A 14,206-nucleotide genomic window follows, 5' to 3' on the forward strand; every position below is an offset into this window, starting at 1 on the left:
AGTCATAAACCAGCTGTATAAAAACCCTGTAATGTAAATTTTTTTTCTACATTTAGGCTTGAGTAAGCTGTCATAACTGTTTCCTCTCACTATTACCGCACCCTAACAGGAACATAAATTACTGAGAAGTTATTGCTAGCCGTACAAAGGAGAGGAGTGGCACAGTGTGTGTGTGTGAGAGAGAGAGAGAGAGAGAGAGAGAGAGGCAAATCCCCTCCCTCAAAGTCTTAGTTAGCTCAGCATGTCAACTCAGCGAAAAGGACAGATTAGGAATCAAAGGAAAAAGGGAGACTGGAGCAGAGGTAGACAGAAAAATTGATGGGAGATTTATAATAGCTATAGCAACTTTTTTCATGTGTGGTATCAACATAAAACGTAGCTACGTTTTTCATATCCATTAACTTGCTGAGTGTATTCAGACTCGTTTTCTTTCCGCCTCCCTTTTACTAAATAACAAGAAGTCAATAGATCTGGACCATTTGAATGTGGATTTTCGGGCTGTTTTAACTTTTCTCATACTCATGTGGACTTCTTTATCACAATGACAAGCAAGTGGACCCTCCTGATCTTTGGTGAGTCACATCATCTATTTGCACAATATACAATAGCCGAATCATCTTGTTTTTTGTGGTAAATACTTCAGCTCTCTCAAAACTTTGAACAATATGTAATTAATTATTAACTAATTGGAAAATGAATGATGTAATTAAGTGAATAGGATAAGTTTAAATGTTTGTGGAAATTAGTTAATAAAATGTGATGTTATGTCTGGTAATAGTCAGGTTGATTAAAATGCATTTGGTCCGAAATTCTCTGTTTCATTTACTATGAAGCAGCTCCCTTTTGTAAAAATGTTGGCCAAAGACCTCAGAGAAAAAGCAAAAGTCACAACTATGAATATGGGTCTCACTGCTACCTACAGTCTAATCCTACATTTGGGAAACATATTAAATAGACTCCAAGAGGAAAAGGACAGAGGAGCATATCCTGCAGCTTCTTTAACAGCCTGAGATCAGGGTACAAGTCTACAAAGAATCTCTGTTCCTCTACTTTAAATGGTGATATTTATATACTATGAGCTCATCACTCAGCTACCACATTACTTCTACTCTGACAGTGACCACAGTCACCACTCACACACCCACAGAGGAAAAACCAGGTTTCCATCATTGCTAAGTAACAACACTGAGAGGTTCTGGCTTCTGAAAACCACTGAGCATTTTCATAAGTGATATCATTGCAATCTAAATTGGTCAAATAATTTCTTTCCCCTGATATAATAGATATGTTTATCCACACAACGACTCCAGCTTTTCTTTTGTTGATTAATCTGACAGCCTTAAGATATGTTCTTGCTTCTTATCAGGTTAGTAATGCATAAGTTAAGTAAGTCTGTTTGAGTCAGTAAGTTTGATGAAATGGTGAAACTGTTTATTATCTTCAAAACAAAGCTCGCATGTTCCAACTTTGCCTGTTTCTGTGTAAACAACAGGTTTCCTACAAAGAAAAGCTAATTGCAAATAAGACTGTGTCTTGAAAAGAAAAAAGCATATTTCTGAGTTAAGTTACTTGAAAACAACAAATGCTTTATTGATTTTAAAGGTTGAACATAATTTAACATTTGATCTTGTAAAATCATACAAAGGTACTTTGTTCCTGTTTTTATGCTAGGAATCAAACCCATCTGGTGTAATTCAGGAAACTCAAGAGAACTGACTTTGTCACAGTCTTTACATGTTTAATGCTACGTGTTTTACTGTGCCATTTGATGTTTCCTCACACAGGAAGTTAAGTTTTCTAGACAGATATGTGAATCATTTTGAATTACAATGTAGTTACTGTTGAAAGAAGCTGATGAAAAAAGGACTACAATGTGGTCTTTTGCTTTTTCTGGAGGGTCTTTTCAAAACACTTAACATTTCTGGTTTAATTGGTGTACCCTAATGAACACTTTGAATTCCTAACAAAACATACTTCTATTTCTTTCTGAATATATATATATATATATATATATATATACATCAAGAAGTAATGGACTGTATCACAGAATAATGGTTTCTTGTTTGTTTACAGCTTTGTTTTCTTCCCTTGTCATGGGCGAAGTGGAGACAAAATGTTCTCATGGGTATTCAGAGGCTTCTGAAGGCTGCGTTGGTATGGAAAATAAATAAATAAAAATAATATAAAAATACATTAGAGTCTAAGAATAACCAGCACAGTCTCACTTTTAATTGTGTGTAATAGTGATTACGCACTAGTATCATTCACTCTGAGAAATAAACCAGCATCTAGAAACTGGAGATTTAATACATCATTACTTAAAGATCCTGAGTTTATCAGCTACTTTAAAAGAGAATGATCTTTATATCTAATGAGAGGGAAAATAATTTCCTTCTCTTCTCATAAGAAAAAGAAGGAAACTTTTAGAATTTCAGAGTTAGAACTCAGAATTGAATCCCTAGAGGACGTTTACCATGTCTCCCCAGAAGAACACATACTGAACGCCATAAAAAAAGCTAAACATGAACTTAAAATAATAGATAAAAAGACACAACTAAACACAACATATGAGAATATTGATCAATATCTTTGTAACATCAATCTTCCAAAATTAAAACATGAAAATAAAATAACCTTGGATTCACCTCTTTCAGTCGGCGAACTCCATGAAGCTCTCCAGCATATGCCCAACAATAACGCTCCAGGTCCAGATGGTCATCCAGCTGAATTCTATAAAGAATTCTGGACAATGCTGGCACCCATGTTCTACTATATGTTATTAGAAATAAGAAAAAACAAAAAAACAAAAAATACCTTAAAATATTAACCTAGCTAATATTACTCTACTATTAAAACCAGGAAAAGACCCCACACTTCCATCCAGTACTGTCCAATTTAATTAATAAATGTAGATTTTAAAATGATCAGCGAAGCTCTGGCCAGAAGGATAAAAAATGACCCCTCTAATAATACATCATGACCAAACGGCCTTTATTAAACGTAGACATTTCTCTACTCACATGCACAAATTAATTAACATTATAGATTATTCTACTCTACATAATCTGGAATTCACAGTCATTTCTTTAGACGCAAAAAAAAAAACATTTTACTGAGTAAACTGGAAATTTTTATTAACAACATTGAACAAATTTGGGTTTGGGCTATTTTTTATAGACTTGATAAAAATATTATATAACAACCCAAATGCATCTGTGAAAACCAATGATCAAACTTCTCCAAGCTTCTGTTTACAGAGAAGCACCAGACAGGGCTGCCTGCTTTCTCCTCCACTTTTTCTTATTTACTGAACCCCTAATGCCTAATACAGGTTTTAAAAAAGAAAATAATAATTGTGTGTAATGGTGAGTGCATATATGTCTATAAAACACAAAAAACAAAAAAATTCAAAGATCATGAACTCACTATATTTTCTGGGCTCCAAATCTGTTTCATATCTACACCCTTGTCTTAGAGTTGAACGATCTCCCCGTTTAACTTCACATTAAAATATTAAAAATACAAAATTCACAACAAAACCATTTTAAGCTATTACAGATTTTCTTGTGAGACTGGGCTGTGTTTGCTAAATACTTTAGTCAAATAAATTTGTTTGCTTTATTTTTCATCAAAGATCAATGAAAAATATACAATTATTCAAGCAGCCATTCATTTAATATTCTTTTATTATCAATTTCTGTTTCTTCTAATAAGATGTTGATGAATGTGACATGATGCCTGATATCTGTGGAAAACATGCAACTTGTACTAACACAGCAGGCAACTACTCCTGCCAGTGTACTGATGGTTTTGAATCTAAATCACCTATATCACCTGGATCATCTATAACATGTGAAGGTAAGTTATCTTGAATCAGTGGGTGCAATGATTATGATCTTTCATAAAGTTTATTTCCTACAGTTAAAACTCAAACATAATGTGTCCTTCTCTCTTCCTTTAAGACATAAATGAATGTATGACCAACAACAACATCTGTGGACCTAATGCAAAATGTAACAACACAATTTCGCATTATTTGTGCTTCTGTGAAAACGGCTTCAGCACCTCTACTGGAGTGAAAGAATTTAATCATAGTGACAATGTGACATGCAGAGGTAACATGATGATGATGATGATGATGATCTACTGTTCAGCAGTTTCAGTGTGATTATCAATGTACATAAGGTTGTGAGTGAGGATTAGTTTCCTTTCTTCCAAATTTTCTCCTTTTTCTTTTCATGTAGATATTGATGAATGTCAGCAAGACAACATTTGTGGTCTGAATGCATCATGTTTAAACACACAAGGCAGTTTTTACTGTGTCTGTAATTCTGGCTTCAGACTGAAATCTGGCAAATCTAACTTCACTGATGATTCAGAGCAATGCCAAGGTGGGACATAAAACTACAAAACATGTTAACATACAATCATATCTATAATGTATTTGGTCAAACAACAATTTAAATCATAGTTTTAACTTGTTTCTTAATTTTAAACATATCATGTGTCCACCAGGACATTTATTGTAATTGTTCTGACTGAAACACACAAAATGTGATCACTGACCTGTCCTTGTTTTCCCAGCAGCCATTATAAAACTTGTATCCACTTTGTAATTAACAGAGTAATGTAGACTGTATTATGGGTCATCAAATACAAATATTGCATTAAAATTTCTTTTTTATCCAGAACTGAACTGTGATATGTTCAAAGATGTGAACAATCTGAGAGAGGTAACTCTACACCAGAAACTCATTCATCTAAAATGAACATTTATTTAAATGTCTGATGTCTCACACAGTTATTTCATCTTCTCTGAATTCCTCTCACAGACACTTGCCATTGCACAGGATTATTTCATGCAGCTGAATAAAACCTGTCACAATCTCACAGAAATCAAGAATCCAAAAGAGGTGGATGGAGAGGACTTACTAAAGGTACAAATGACTGACAGAAATCTCTCACTGTGAAAAGAACAGAAAGTTTCCCCAACCAGAATAGAAACAGGAAGTGCTACCCCCACAAGTTCTGTTAGATGGTGTCAGATGTACTTGTATGTGCTGCACAAAACTAGATTATATATACAATGCTATGCAGCCTGAAAGTCTGGTGTCAGTCTATGTATCTTGTTTTCTTTTCACACACTTATGCTGCTCCTTTTCTCCTCCTCTCTTGTGGTTGCAGGGTCTGATGTCCATGGTCGATGAACTCTTGTTCAGTAGAGCTCTTAATGGAAAAAAAAAAATCTCCGCTTTTCTGGACTTCATGGAGCATGCCCTGAGGCTTATAGGACCTTTTCTTTCAACCCCAGTAACAAAAAGATCCTCCATTTACACAGGTTTAAATTAACTGAAATAACTTGAATTTCAACAAATAAAAACTTAAGATTTAAACCTAACAATTCAAACTTGAAACAGTTTTTTAAGTATTATCTTTAAACATTCAATTAGCTTATAGATTATTTTCTCACTAATCTATGCATTTTGTACAAGTAGTATATGTTCATTCAAGCTTACATTTATACTTGTGTCCAGAAATGGAGTTGTTGGTAGAAAAAGGGTCAGTCCTGCCAAAAGGAACAAGGACTTTATCATCTACGCATGCTCAACTAGATATTGAGTTGGAAGTGGCTGCAGGAGATCCCTCCCATTACCCTGGTAATGATCATGCCTTTGAATAACACATTTGTAAACATCTGAATTTAACCTGTTAATTCTCTTTTTCCTGCTGTGCAACAGGCTTCACAACAGTATCATTACTAAGTTATTCAAACCTGGAAGAATATGCAGATGGCTTCTTTAGTGCGATGAAACCAGATGAGAAGCAAAGTTATAAGATAAACTCCAAAGTGGTTACTGTCACAGTCAGTAACAGAAACACCAGGCACCTAAAAGAGCCAATCATTTTAACTTTGCACCACCTTGAACAGGTAAAAGGGAAAGACTATTAACCTTCTGTTTCATATGATTCTTCTTTGCAAGACGAATATCACAATTATGGTTTTGGTTTTTGGTATGTTTTTTGTTTTACAGTTAAATGAAACTTCTCACACCTGTGTGTTCTGGGATTCTTCGGAGAATGACGGGACATGGTCATCTCATGGCTGCAGTGTTGTGGAGTCTAACTTGAAATACACTGTTTGTTCCTGTAACCACCTGAGCAGCTTTGCTGTGCTCATGGCCCTCTATGAGGTTGAGGTAAAACGTCTCTCACATATATGATTTTTTTTTTTTTTCTTTAGCAAATTCTAAAATTTAAATCCATTTTGGTATATGCTAATGACAATGTTCTGTCTCCTAACAGAACAAGTTTGAGTTGCAGCTGATTACCTGGGTGGGCCTATCCCTTTCATTAATTTGTCTGTTCATCTGCATTCTGACGTTCTCATTGATCCGCTCCATTCAAGGCCCAAGAACCACCATCCACCTGCACCTTTGCATCAGCCTCTTCACTGCTATCCTTATATTTCTTGCAGGCATTTCTCAGACGGAGAACAGGGTAAATACTGTAACAGCTTGATGACTAAATGAGTTCATTAAGTGTCTACCACCTACAAAATATAGCAGAGAGACAGATCGAATTAAAGTATGCCACTAAATGATACATCCATTGTTAGAGATTAAGTCAGCAACTCATCCCTTCTCATTTCTTGTGCTTGTCTTTTCAACTTCCCTTCTTCCCTTTTCACTTGTGCCATGCTAATCTTTATCTCTCTCTCCCTCTTAGGTTGGCTGTGCAGTGGTAGCAGGGATGCTGCATTTTTTTTACCTGGCAGCATTTTGCTGGATGTGTCTGGAAGGCATACAGCTCTTTAGGATGGTAGTCCTGGTCTTTGACACCAACTTTAAAACCCTCTACATGATGGCCGGTGGCTACGGAGTCCCAGCTGTAATTGTTGCTATCTCTGCATTAGTTAATGCTAAAGGATATGGCACTGAGAAATAGTAAGTTTCCCAGATACCTTGATCTCATATTCATCCAGATTAATCTCTTCATTTTCTTATATAATTTATACTCTAATCTCAAGTTATACTGTTATATATTCTGCTTAAAAAATGCTCCAATGCATTACAGTTGTTGGCTAAACCTGGAATCCATTTGGAGTTTCTTTGGCCCTGCCTGTGTCATCATCTTTGTAAGAATTAAAGAAAATTTAGACAAATTATGTCCTGAAAATTTACTGCAGTTCTCTTTTAAGACTCTTTGCTCTTGTCTTTCAGGTGAACATTTTTTTCTTTCTCATCACTGTGTGGAAGTTGGCACAGAAGTTTTCAAGTTTGAATCCAGACCTGGACAGCTTGCAGAAAATAAAGTAAGTTACCCCTGAGCCATGAGCTGTCTGCAACAATCTGAAACATATTATAATGCACCATGAGTCACACTTTCCCATGTAAAAAAAATATAGACTTTCTTTTACTGCCTCACCTACAAAGTCAAAAATGGGTGTTACTAGTTATGGTGTCACAACTGCCTAAGTGACCTGCATGCATCTTTATTGCCTCCTGCAGGGCGTTCACCATTACTGCAGTGGCTCAGCTCTGCATACTCGGCACTATGTGGATCTTCGGTTGTTTCCAGTTTGAGAAGGGCACTATCGTCATGTCTTACCTGTTCACCATCTTTGGCAGCCTTCAGGGGGTTACGTTGTTTGTCATGCACTGTCTATTTTCTAAACAGGTTTGTCATGGTTCTTACATCTAAAAAGGAAGAAAAAAGAAAGTTATAAAAGAAAGAAGCTTCGCTACATCTTAATTAAGTTTGCGTTTTGATGATGATTATTTTGTTTTATTTTATTTTTTATTATTATTATTTTTAATTATAGGTGAGAGAGGAGTATGAAAGAATCCTGTCTCGAATCTGTGCTCCTCAGAAGAAGAAATATTCAGAGTTCAGTTCCCACTCCAGCAAAGCAAATGTAAGCAGTTGTTTCTTTTCTAATGTAGTGGTTCTTTGCTAAACCAGGGATGCATTTTTACTTACCAATTAAGCAAGAGAAATATTAAATCAGATTAGATTAGACTTTATTAATCTCACAGTGGAGAAATTCACTTGTTACAGCAGCTCGTTAATCTATCAAACATGATAGTTAAACATTTCACCTGAAATGGATTTAATAGAAATTATACCATGGTTTGGGTGAATAGTTGATTCTGATTGGCTATAGGGTGTCCATTAAAAAGTGATAATGGACACCTATAAAAGAAGTTCCGGCCAAATAGACTTTTGTTGTAAATTATTGCACTGACTAAATGCTAGTTGGTATCCGTGGCAACAGAAACTCAGATGCCAGGCTGCAGACACGCCAGATCTTGTCTGTGATGACACATCGCTGTGAAAGCAGCTTGCAGGCTTACTGGGCTCTGTCAGTCCAGGAGAGACGAGAATGGAGCAACATTTTGTCGTCCCGCAATGTCCCAACCAGCAGTGGTCAGGGTCCACAAACGTTAAATCTCTGTCCTTCAAACACCACTATGGACACACCAGTATCTTTATGAGATGTCGCGACCAACGGCAATGTTACATTTAATTTTTAATAGTTCGTCACCTGTCTTTCTTTCTTGATTACCTTACTAACGTACTTATTTGATACAGAGTGATTGGTGGATAATATTATAAAAAGGATTTAGGATAGACTTACTTGCTTGATACACATTTAATGATCAGAGTGAATGGTGGATAATATTTCTTGCAGTTACCATTGTAGCACCTAAGGGGGCCAGTGAGACTATTCCGTGTGTGTCAGGGCCGTCAGCGGTGTCAGATAGCTCAGGGCCATTTCAAATGAATTTCTCAAAGGTGATCAGAGTGAATGGTGGATAATATTTCTTGCAATAAAAACAATGTAAGAAACTATCTGTGGACCTGTGAAACAAAATGTTGCATCATCCTCTGCAGACACACAAGCTGTAAGAGCTGCACCCGCCCTATGAATTGATGTTAACTGTGGCCGATTGAGCTGCAGGTTCTCTGTCAGAGCCGATTACCTTGGCAAAGCGTCACAACAAGCGATACGAAATAGTCCACTGAGCCTCTTCTTGTGAAAAACTAATTATTTAAACAGTAAAAAGACAACATTACCGTATTAATAATTGATTTAATATTTATATCTTTTGTAAATGACCATGGTATAAGCAGGATAATGCCCTTCGAGGTGTCCATTATCATAAATTAATGGACGACACAGAGGCGTGAACCGTCCGACGCAACCGACCGACGCGTTAACTGTTAAATTCAAAATGCCCCCAAAGACATATGTGGTTGTTTTTCAAGGTTTGAAGCACATAAGAAATAATAGCTGTGTAAAGATGTGCATTGTCATTTTCAGATTTTGTCTTACTCATCAAATATAATTCACATTAGTCCAAAGTCACAAACTAAAATTTATCCATTTTACCATCTTCAGGGATCCAAAAGCACCCAGGACACAAAAGAGTCTCACATTTGAGGAGATGAACCAGAACTGGAGACAAAACTCTGATTGACTAAAGACTGATATTTCAGACGTGGTGTCATCTTCTGTCCTCTCATAGCCACTGCACCAACTTGTTGTACTACAACATTTTGTAAATAATGAGCAAGTCTGTGTATTTTAGGATATTGGATTAACTATTGGATCTAAAAAAAAAACATTCCACTGTTTTATTATGCTAACATATTATGTTTATTTGGTATATTCATACTATATATAAAAGTCCAGCATATTTTCATATTTTAAGAAAGCTATTACCTTGACTCATATTTAAAATGAGAAGATGTGCTTTACTTTCTGCCAAGACTTGAAAAAAAAAACTTATACAGTTATTTTACAACAAAAAAATCTGTAAAAATAGTCATACTTATTTTTAATGGAAATGATGAAGATATTGTGAGGACCTGTTGTGTCAGGTACCTTTAATAATAGTTATTTTGTCCTGGTACTTGATTTAGCCAGCAAGAACAATCCTATGGATACTTCTGCAAGCACTTTCTTTTCTCTGCAGTCTTTAAAATGCTGATGTATAAAACGGAAGAAATATGAATACAACTATAAAGCACTTCTTATTTATGTTTTGAATGTATGCTGTTGTATATATTGCTGGGCATTTTTGCAGATATTACTATTTCCCTGAAAATTCTGCATCTTGTAGGATTTCTAAATATTTTGAAAAAAGAGGTTTGTTTATTTTTTTTGATTAACCAAATTCATGTTGTTATTGTTTCAAAATGGGACTTTAAAAATATTATCATGTGGAATTTTAAACCTGCTATCCTGTTAAACCTGGTTTGTAACACACTTGGATTTTAAATTGATTTGTATTTCCAATTAAGTTTTCATGTTTTTCTTAAGTACAATTTAAAATGTAATTTCTTTTTACTATTAAGTAAATATTAAACATATCATACTTTAATTATCTGGTCCTTACTGGGACATATGTCTGCTACCCACACATTTTTGTGTTGCTCATTCCATAAATACATGATATTAAACTTCAGTGTAGACTGTCCTACAATGTATAATACATCACAACTACAATTAGTATTATTAAAGGGAAGAAATAATTGACCATAAAGAATCTTCTGACATTTTTTGCAAAGTCATGGTTAGGTTCCTGCTGCATCACAGGACCTACAGAGAGACAGACATCCATGCACACTTAACCTCACTCCTAGGGTCAACTTAGAATCACCAGTTAACCAAACATACATGGTTTTGGACTGTGGGAAAAGATGAAGTACCCTTGCACATGGCAAACATGCTAATTCCATACAGAAAAGCACCAGCCAAGGTTCAAACCAGAAAACTTCATGCTGTAAAGTTGCAGTGTTAGTCATCACACCACTGTGAAGGTGATAATGATAATGTTCAGTACATGTTCAGTACATGCCAGTAAAGCCTAATTTTTATTAGCCTTATTATTCAAGACTGGGTTCTTTTGAATTACTCTCATGATTGTTGATTTTATTTTCTGACATGGATACTTGTCTCACCTTAATGAGCCATAAATGTCTTTTTGGTTTGTGAGAATGAAAACAATTGCAAATTTAATAAACAAAAATGTAAGAAATGACTTTGAATATGCCTATTTAACCATTTAACCTTCAATGGATCAATACTACAAATCTAAATAAAAATGACAACTGAGATCTATTTTGCTCTAAAGTGTCAACATAAGTGATTAATCACTGGAAGTTAACTATCTGGCAAGGAAGATGGAAAACGCAGGTCTGCTTGATCGAGATACTTACTTGAGCTAAATTTGTTGCTACCTTGATGCTGAAATAGAGTGAATTAAAAATCTGTTTTTAAAATTCATGTAGTTTTAAAAACAAAAACATTATTTTGTGTGATCATCATTTGATTGTGATGTTATACATGGTGTTTGGAAATAAGATGGTTAAATTTAGGCTAGGCTAACTGGTGCCAGGTGGTAAGATCTTTTGTGTTTGGTGTGACATATTTACTAATAAATGTCTGAAGCATATGTTTTACATGAGTGATCACAAGAAAGGAATTAACTTGCTGCTGCATCTTCTTTCAGTAGCAACATTTGTTATGAGGCCATTTCCTCTCTTTGCATGCATGAGCATTTTGTTCACAGCTATGTGTGCTAGATTGTACCAGTGTGTAGCACAGGTAGGAAGTGTGTGCAATTTCATTAGCTGTGGAGGGTTCTGTGTGTGTGTGCATGTGAGTGTGTGTGTGTGTGTGTGTGTGTGTGTGTGTGTGTGTGTGTGTGTGTGTGTGTGTGCACTAACGCACCTATCTAAGAGTGGACTAATCCGTCATTACACACTCACTAACAGGGGACCATGAAGCTAACAGGGGACATTTTTTAGGTCCCCTCTTGGACATGCTTTAAATCATGTTAAAAACATGTAAAAAACCATCTGGAGAATTTTTACAACTTTAGCCAAGAGGGGACCTGGATGTGTGTGTGTGTTAAAGTTAATATTCAGCAGTCCCCCTGCTGGCTGAGGGGTAATTTTAACGACCCATTCACACACGTCGCTTTTTACACTCCCCACTTAGCATATGACCGGAGGCCTTTCAGACTACAGAGTGACTGATGAACAGGCAATTTAGGTAGCAAACCTCCTGACACTAAGCAGGCTAAGTTTAAGGAAGTTTGAATTCAATTTTTCATACACATATGTATGTATATATATATATATATATATATATATATATATATATATATGTAATGACAAATACTTTATTAATCCCACAGGGAAATTCAACAATGTAGTAATAATAAGTAATAATTATGAGGAGGTCAATTTCTGTAGGCTGATGGCTGCTGTTGCTGTTGCTGATGGCAGGGATGATTTTCAGTACCTTTCATTCTTACAGTGGACTTGAAGAAACTTCTCACTGAACAGACTCTGTTGTTTGATCAATGTGCCAGGAGAGGGTGTAAATAATCCTCAAAAATCTTCTCTAAATGTGTAATATATGTTTTTTGGCCCATCGGGCCATGTCAGAAGGTCCCCACTTGGTTGATATGGAATGACAGGGGTCCACTGTTGGATGGTACAGAATGACACAAGTCCCCACTAAGATGGCATAGAGTGACATACACACTCCAGATTGAGTGAATGAAGAAGAAACTGACTTACAGTTAAAATTTATTAATTGGATCTAATTTAAGAAATATGTGTAGAGAGTATTTATTTATTAAATTAAACAAAGTGAAAAATACTTTATTGATCCACAGGAAGATAAAAAAAATGTTTTTTTTTTTCCTCTCTCACCCCTTTTTTGAAACAACAATAAAATAATAATAATAATAATAATAATGACTAGGAGGTCTTGTTCTGGAGGCCGATGGGTGCTGGCAGGAATGATCTTCTGTACCTTTCAGTCGTACAGCAGACCTGAACAAGCCTCTCACTGAACACACTCTGTTGTTTGATTACCGTGTTGTGTAGAGGGTGTAAATAATCCTACATAAGCTTCTATATATGTTCTGTGGCTCATCGGGCCATGTCAGAAGGTCCCCACTTGCTTGATATAGAATGACAGGGGTCCACTGTTGGATGGTACAGAATGACACAAGTCTAAGATGGCATAGAGTGACATACACACTCCAGATTGAGTGAATGAAGAAGAAATTGACCTAAGTAAAATGTATTAATTGGATCTAATTAAAAATATGTGTATAGTGTATAGTGTGTATAGTGTATATATATATATATATATATATATATATATATATATATATATATAATTTCATCTTGTTGAATACAATCTATTTGTGTACAATTATCGGTCCAGAGAGGGAGAGATGGAAAAAGAAGGAGAGGAGAGAGAGCGAGGTCGGGAAGAACCAGGTAAGAATATAATTTAGGGGAGCCCAAGTCCAGTCCTGCAGAGCTTCTATCCTGCAGCTTCTAGATGCATCCCTTCCCCATCACACCTGAATCTAATGGCTAAATGTGCTCATGCACATGTCATTCAGCTCTGCAGAGGCCTGCTAACCAGCTATGCGTCTGATTCAGTTCCTGATGGAAATTATCCAGAGTTGATGCTTTAGTCACAGATTTTCCCAAAAAGTTTGTGCTTTTTTCCCACAAATGTGGGAATGAAACTTAAATGTACTAAACAGTCAGATTGACTGAGTACTGACACTTGTTTTTCTACTTAAGCAATGATTTAAAAAGGTTGTAAATCTTGTTCTAGTAAACTTAAGTGCACCATAGTTAGTTTGATAATTATTGAAGGTAATTTTTCAACAGCGAAGTTGTGGCTAGTGAAATCCACTAGCCACAGTGACTGGTGAGCAAAAAAGTTGATGTCAAGCCCTGTATATACATATTCACACACACACACATATATGTATATATATATATATATATATATATATATATGAAGTGAAAAATACTTTATTGATCCCACAGGGAGATTCAACAATGTAGTCATTTTTTCTCACTCACTCCTTTTTTTTTTAACGACAATAAAACAACAACAATGATAATTATAATGATAAAGAAGTCTTGTTCCGTAGGGTGATGGCTGCTGGCAGGAATGATCTTCTGTACTTTTCAGTCTTACAGCGGATCCGAAGAAGCCTCTCTCTGAGCACACTCTGTTGTTTGATCACTGTTGTGGAGTAGTAAATAATCCTCCATGATCTTCTACATAAATATGTTCTGTGGCCCATCGGGCCATGTCAGAAGGTCCCCACTTGGTTGATATGGAATGACAGGGGTCCACTGTTGGATGGTA

At 35.7% G+C, this 14,206-nt stretch overlaps 1 protein-coding gene across 1 annotated transcript; it reads left to right on the plus strand.

The window, feature by feature from the left end:
• The first annotated feature begins 215 nt into the window (after positions 1–215).
• LOC121652570 (adhesion G protein-coupled receptor E1-like) lies at positions 216–9,778 on the plus strand. Its single transcript, XM_042005407.1, has 18 exons — positions 216–572; positions 2,074–2,154; positions 3,715–3,858; positions 3,963–4,115; positions 4,245–4,391; positions 4,690–4,733; positions 4,833–4,937; positions 5,185–5,338; positions 5,535–5,657; positions 5,739–5,929; positions 6,033–6,197; positions 6,304–6,498; positions 6,727–6,944; positions 7,075–7,135; positions 7,221–7,312; positions 7,509–7,677; positions 7,823–7,915; positions 9,404–9,778. The coding sequence occupies exons 1-18, from the start codon at positions 542–544 to the stop codon at positions 9,443–9,445; spliced, it is 2,208 nt and encodes a 735-aa protein (XP_041861341.1). The 5' UTR covers positions 216–541; the 3' UTR covers positions 9,446–9,778.
• Positions 9,779–14,206: the final 4,428 nt, after the last annotated feature.

Source organism: Melanotaenia boesemani, chromosome 2 (genome assembly GCF_017639745.1).
Source record: "Melanotaenia boesemani isolate fMelBoe1 chromosome 2, fMelBoe1.pri, whole genome shotgun sequence".
Taxonomy (NCBI): domain Eukaryota; kingdom Metazoa; phylum Chordata; class Actinopteri; order Atheriniformes; family Melanotaeniidae; genus Melanotaenia; species Melanotaenia boesemani.